We start from the raw sequence: 7500 nt of genomic DNA on the forward strand, positions 1-7500 counted from the left end.
TAACTTGCCAAGCAACTGACATGGATTCGGACGGTGGCAGGTGCACCGCGAAAGGTGTCTTTCTTTTTCTTGTGAAAAACTTGAGAACAAATATAATGGACCATTGAAAAAGTGATGAAAGTAAATTTAGATATTTCAAAACACTGATAATTCCTTTCAGTCTTTCCGGAAACTGCCTTTTGAGTTGCAATGACGTCGCCGATCAACTTGGGTTCTTTATTGCACTAAAGGAGACCAGAGAATTGCTCCTTTTTTCATTGCCGATGTTTTTGTCCACTGGAAAGCAGTCGGCACTTTTTCATCGCGGTGGCTTTTAAGTAAAATTCTCAACCAATGAAAACTCTATTTTTGCAATATTGAAACGTACATGAAATACGAGCAGTCTATTAACATCCACTTTTAAAATGCCAGGGAAAAATTTAAATCTCGCAACAAAAATAACTAAACACTGATATTTTTTAATATTTCTTTTCCTTGCGATTTTTCAAGCAAATATTTGATTTGCCTCAAGTGACTAAAGTATATTATTTTACCCTAAATTTGCTATTGGAAATTTTGTATTGGTTATTTTCAACGTCTGCGATAAAAGAAGGGCATTGATTAAAACGTTTTTCAGTAACACTCGCTTTCTAAAATTTACATATTCCGGTAATCCTGTTTAAAAAAAATTTCAATCAATTGTTCGGGTTCTAGTTGTAGTCTGAAAAATTGACGGAAGTAAAATTGTTCCAAAATATGTAAATTTCCCCCTCCATCTTTCTCTTCGTTGCGTCTTGGAATTAATTAAAAAGAAAGGTCTAATTTCGCCGTGAAACCTTAGAAACTTTTCACTGAATTAATAAACGAGTAAGAGAAATTTTCAATCGAGTTTCTGATCGGCTTGACGTTTGGTGATTGGGAGGGATACGTCACATTCGACTGAACTCTCCGGCCAATCATTGACAAAAGCCAAATCCATTGGGAATTGCGGACACGCGTGGGTTCAAATCCTAGGCCTTGATCACTCTGTATGCAGTTTCAGTGGTTTGTTGGGTTTTCTGTTTCGAGTGGTTTTATTTTTTCATCAAAAACTAACATCTGTTTCACTTGAATAAATTCAAAATTTGATTTTTCTAGGACCACAAGTTTATCAGTGTCAAGCTGTTCGTATAAATAAATAAACAAACAAACAAACAAACAACAATGTCGCTCATTAGGACTGGAAATTCGTCCTTGTCACACGGCGGCCATATTGTCCCGGGAGACCAAAAGAACTTTGTTTTACCACGCCAAGCCTCGAAGTGGAAACCATGGAGGTGAGGCTTGGCGTGGTAAAACAAAGCTTTTTTGGTCTCCCGGGACAATATGGCCGCCGTCTGACAAAGACGAATAGGACTGAGTGGTGTCCAATTGGGTCTTTAATCATACGATTATGATTAATGACCCAATTGGATGACACGAGGTCCTCTTACCAATTAATCACAAAAATTACAATTCCCGAGAAAAGAAGAAGAGCCACTTTACGAAAGAACGCGAAATTTTGCATTAAAAGACTGACAAAGGAGGCTTAAATTGTTTAACGTTGCTCTCAAAGGAAAGAAAGAAAGAAAGAAAGAAAGAAAGAAAGCCCCATTTTAGGAGTCTGTACACTGTTACTATGGTGATTGAAACTAAGGTTGCGATTGGTTGATTTAAACTACGACTTTAAGTGTGATTGGCTTATTGAACTGTCCGATAACAACTTGGCAAGCGAATTAGTGGAAAATAGGAGTTTCTTGAACCAATCACAATCGTAGAAACTCTAATTTTTATGATTATTAAGTAATGGTCCGGCTAAGAAGCAGGCAGAAAAACAATAGCCCGCGGCAATAGCGTCGGTTAGTTAAAATGTGCCAACATTTTTAATCAAATTAAGTTCGGCTGTTCCCATTGGTGTAAGCAGCTAAAAGCGCGAAATTTGAATTTCAATGAAAAATGTAATCGACTTGCCGTCTAAAAAATTAGATTCTGTTTCGTAGAACAAATCATTATGCCTTCAAAAACTATGTTTCTAAATATCGTCAAGATTCTATGCGCCATTTGCCGATTGGCGAATGGCGCATAGAACAATGCCCAAATTTGGCCGAGAGACAGAGATCAAGGGCATGGGGAAGAAGAAATCTAAAAAAGGCTTTTTTTTCATTTTTTTCTCATCTTTTTTCGACATTTTCCGATATTAGCCAATCAGATGCCTCGATTGGAGCAGCAGCTTCTAAGTACTTTTGCCGCTGGGCTGCCTGCTTCTTAGCCGGACCATTACTTAATTACTGAAATCAACAAAAAGCCAGAAAAATGAAGTCTATATATGTTTTATTTACATCTACAAAAAAATTTTGCGTATTTACAGGAGGAGTTTACATTATGTTTTGGAGTTATTTTCAATTTTTCACTTTCAAATAGAAAGCTGTATCATTAAATTTAAAACTGTTTCTAGGCTTTTTTTACAATGGAGCCTTGCAAGAACAAGACAAGAACGTAGTAAGCTCTAAATGAAGCAAAGAACAGAACACAGTCTGTCAAAAAAGCCATTGCAATTTGCAGTTGCATTTTCTAATTTTCATATAATTACATTGTTTTTCATTTTACATAGTTAGTACGTCTTTCCAAACTGCTCGAACACGGGGATCGGTGAAACCACTGTTTGAAATCTCTGTGGAAAGAGTAAACAAAGTATTTCATAAAGAAGAGGAATTAACAACCCATGTGACACAAAGGCGAGCTAGAATAGACAGGTAACCTTAGCAACGCCGACGAATACGTCACCCAAAAATACATATTTGCGGAATCGTTTTTGTTTTGCGTTTATCCCATCCTGTTCGCGTTGTAAAGCGTTGGCAAAGTAACCTACAGCCTAATTGGTAGGAACGCAATTAAAGTACATGCAGAGAAGAAAGAAGACTTTTGTATGCTTCCGTTGTCGACAAAACCGTAAATGTGGTAATTTCACGTTGTTAGAAAGTTTTAAAAATCAACGACGGCTACGACGACGAAAACCTCACTTCAAAATATGACTTTGAGCTTATGTTCGCTGTAAAAATTAACTTTCCCTAAAAAATTGAGCTTGATAAACCATTTTTACGCAACTTTGGTTTAAAAAATCGAAATTTTAAATGTAAAAGTATGACGTCAGCAAAGATGATCTTCACTAACGACGCGACGCGACGCAACCAAAAAGCACAAGCGACATAAGCAAACGCGTTCACTTGTCGATGAAGAATATCATTGGTTAATTTAAAACAGGGAAAATGATCGTGCGCACGTGCAGCACGCATTTTAGCGCATCTTTTTGCGGTACTCTCCAAAGCAACGACGTGAAATCCCCAAATTTGAGGTTGTGACAACGTGAACACGCAACAAAAAATTTTCATTGCCTAATTTTACTTATATGATACCCCAAGTTATTCTCGCATTTTGATTGGTTCTTGCCTATGATCTAATAGAGGACAGACGCACGATTGACGTCAGCATCAGCTTTTATGCGAATAAATTTTAATTCTTTACTATATAAAACAAATAGATTCCACGTTGCCGTGCGTCTGTTCAGTAATAGAGCGTTTTCACTTGACGTCACGGCAGCCATGTTGATGTTCCAAAACAAAGAAATGGCGGCCATGATGGTGTTTCAAACTAATCCTCCGGGAATTGAACTCTATTTTTCTACAACTACTTTCTTTTGTTTCAGTAATCCAATATGGCTGCTGGTCACGTGAGTGAAAACGCTCTATAGTCAGTCTGCGCAAAGGCTCCGAAAATCTTGTTCAGAGTTAACAGGGATTTCTGTATCCTTTTCTGATTGGATAGATTCTTAAGCGCTTTGTAATTCGACGTTAACTTACTTGACAAGTTACGCATTCGTTATTTGCATTAGTGACACCTCGTGTGCCACTTTTTTGTTCTTACCACATTTTGACGTCATCTGTGATCTATTTACTGAGCAGACGCACGGTAACATGGAATCTATTTGTTAATCTGAAAACGCTCGAACCAATTTATTTTGAGGAAACTTCACTTAACATTATTCGAGGCGAAGGAGGTGGAAAAATCGCGAAAGACTTGCGAAGAGCAAAATTATATTTGGAAGTGACGTTTTCGTTGGCGTTGCCGTTGTAGATCTTAACTGAATCCGTACTTAGTATCTTTAGTTCGAAGAAAAGGTATTGTTATACCTCATAACTGAACTGCAGTTTTCTATTGGACGAGAACGTATCACGTGACGCGCCTCAAACTGTATAACTTCCTAGGGCGAACAAAACTCACTCACTCCCCAGTGAAACAACAGTTTGAACCTTAAACTTGCACGTGATCAGGACAGCGTCTTGAAAGCGCGGCAAATTTGTTAGCGCGTCCACTGCGATTTTCAAAAAGTTGAGTAATTATTGAAGGTGATTGTTAATTTGTATTTGAGATATTTGACTTATAAAGGATGGTCCCTACTATTGTTATTGCGCATATGCTTTGCGCATCTCGAGATACTCGGATTCCCTATGGGTGGTGCTTATTAATACAGGGATATTTTTGCGCGGTTCAAAACTATGCGGAAAAGCAGAACTTAGCAAGTGCTCTTGGTATCCAAAAAGAAAATTGGGGGTAGCCATGCATTTTTCAGAGATAATTAAGCTTCAATTTGGAAAAGAATGCCATACATTGCTTTGTATTTTAAAGCTTTTCACAAATATTGTTTGTTAATTATCTTCAAAAATTGCGTGGTTACCCCCAATTTTGTTTTTGGGTTTCAATAACACTTGTTCAGATCTGCTTTTCCCGTATATTCAGTAAACGGCGCGAAAATACCTTTGAATTAGTAAGCACCGTCCTTAAACTAGTAAGGATTATACTCGTATTTAGTTTGGTTTATTTTCAGTCGTGGGGTATGATAACAAACACGGGAAACAGTGAGTTTTGTTTCCCTTCAACCCTCAATCGTCCCTCACTGTTCCCCTAGGGACCAGTCACAGTAAGTGCTTACTGATGAAGAGAAACGCTACTGAATCTGAGTCGTGTTGCTTGTTTTACATTGAAGCACATTTCTTTGCCGTACTGCACAACGGAAAATAACCTAATTCAAGGCTTTTTTCCGTAAACGTTATCACAGAACAGAGAGACGTAGCAACGCGTCTACTACAAACGGCAAACGCCAGGGTGAAATTTGCGTTTTAGATTTAACCCTTTGACTCCAAGAAGTGATCAGCATGTAAATTCTCCTAACAATTTCAATGAAACGTCAGTCAGACAGGTATTGAGAATGAAGACAATTATCATCTTAAAGAGGTGTGACCTTGATATAACACCAAATTCTCATGACTACCAAACAGAGAAATATATGGTACTAGTTAGGAGAATGAACGTTTCGATCTTCGGGATGAAAGGGGTGGTTAATTAACCTGATTCCTTGCCTGTTAGCTGCTGAAATATCGAGAATTACTAACAAGAGGGAGAAGAATGAGAATAAAAGAACATTCACGCTGTTACGACAAGCAATGGCCTTTCGTTATCCGTTTCACGTAAACGCGCCGCTAAGTCTCTCTCACGGAAAATCTGATATCCTGTCATGATCTTTATATCAAAGGAGTTCCTACCATTTCAGCCACAGGAAACTTTGCCCCCAACCGTACAACACCAACGAGATGAAATCCCCGCGAACAGCTCATGATATCGCATACTTTCATTTTGAAGCCAGCCGTTCGTTAACGTCGCCAATTTTGCTGCATATCTCCAATGAGTTCTGAACGAGAATGAGAATTGCGACATGGGCAAAACGCGCGAAAGCGAAAAATCCCTCGCGTGTTTTTAACGCAAAAAGCAAGCGACAAGTGCGCGATAAGGCCATCTCAGTTGCCAGTGAGGCAAACGCAACGAGGAAATGCGCGTAATTCGTAATTTTAACACAAAAAATGTGGCATGAAGTCCTCTCAAAAGCAGTTTGCACAAAATTTGCGAGCGACATATTTACGGAAAAAGATAACCACATGCAGATTTTCTCTAAAACGGAGATTTCAACCAGTAATTAAAATACTGTACTTACCGCGGAGGATACGTGTTTTCCAACGCCTTCTTCTCTAAAATGCTTTGATCCATACGGCAGGCTTGAAAAAAGATACGAACCCATCTTTCATTAGTATCATACACGCATGTCTTTAATTTGGGATGTCAACAGTGTGTGGGTTCTATTGACCGAATGCAAAAAATGGCCGCCAACAAATTATTCTTTTGTCTTTGTGTTAATTAGCCTAACTAGCCTCGTTCACACGCGTAAAATTGAAAGAATTTGAGCTGTAAAACGAGGCTAGTTAGGCTAATTAACACAAAGACAAAAGAACAATTTGTTGGCGGCCATTTTTGCATTCGGTCAATATAACCCTGCGGAAGTTATAAACACAGTGCCACAAAAAATGGTATTTATCAATTATTCGCGCGCGTTGGATATGAGATGGTAAATAGCGCAGCGCCGAGTTGGCTATAACCATCACATATTTGACAAGTACAATACAATACATAAATACTACGAAAACGACCGATGTGGAATGGGCCCGAATTACCGAGTCACTGCTCCGCCCACTTCCGCCCACTTCCGCCCACTTCCGTTCATATTATTGAGAGGTGCTGTGTTCGACGCTACTTTTTAGGCCAGGGAACCTTTCTTGCACTCGAAGTAACAGCGAGTCCCATGGTTGCACTTGAAACCTCTTTGCTGGACAAGAACAATTTTATCCATTTCCCTCCGGGACTCATGATATCTTTCCATTGTTGTGGCTGTTCCGGTACACCTTGACGGCGAAAGCTTGCTACTGCTCACCGCGGGAAATAGCCTGTGTCGCAGACAGACTAAACCACCGGAAAAGAGCGTTTTCACATGACGTCACAGCGGCCATGTTCGTGTTCCAAAACAAAGAAATGGCGGCCATGATGGTGTACCAAACTAATCCTCCGGGAATTGAACTCTATTTTCTTTTGTTTCATTAATCTAATATGGCTACTAGTCACGTGAGTGAAAACGCTCTATAGTCAGTCTGCGCAAAAGCTCCGAAAATCTTGTTCAGAGTTTACAGGGATTTCTGTATCCCTTTCTGATTGGATAGATTCTTACGCGCTTTATAATTCGACGTTAACCTACGCCAAGTCACGCATTCGTTTACTTCCATGACAGAAAAAGTGCTTTGCCTTTGAACAGCCAAAGGTCAAAACTGAAAAGGCGATGTTTCAATATTTTGTTTATTGCAATTTATGTCGTCGCCGGAAGCAAGCTCGTTGGCTATTTACAAGTGCAGCTGAGATGTCGAACCAGGGACTACCACGAACAAATTCAACTAGCGGTTAGAACTTGTCCTGAACTGAAGTGCTACTATGATCAAAAAATCACTTCCTTTTTTTTCTTCAGATTTTGAAAGTGTGTTTGCTTGAAACTTAACTGGCAAAATTTTGAGCTTTGATTTTTATCCAAAGGCTGTTTACTTTGAGTGTAAGTTTTGGATTTCACGGTCCGCC

General features: G+C 39.1%; 1 protein-coding gene across 1 annotated transcript in view; it reads right to left on the bottom strand.

Annotated features, from left to right (window-relative positions):
• Positions 1-2311: 2311 nt before the first annotated feature.
• LOC137985252 (spermatogenesis-associated protein 17-like) overlaps positions 2312-7500 on the bottom strand; it is an 18745-nt gene continuing 13556 nt past the window's right edge. The window contains exons 11-12 of the mRNA XM_068832818.1: positions 6041-6101; positions 2312-2668 (exon numbers count right to left, since the gene is read on the bottom strand). Of these exons, the coding sequence (XP_068688919.1) occupies positions 2609-2668; positions 6041-6101 (121 nt within the window). The 3' untranslated portion in view covers positions 2312-2608. The remainder of the gene's footprint in view (positions 2669-6040; positions 6102-7500) is intronic.

This window comes from Montipora foliosa, chromosome 14 (assembly GCF_036669935.1).
Source record: "Montipora foliosa isolate CH-2021 chromosome 14, ASM3666993v2, whole genome shotgun sequence".
Lineage (NCBI taxonomy): Eukaryota > Metazoa > Cnidaria > Anthozoa > Scleractinia > Acroporidae > Montipora > Montipora foliosa.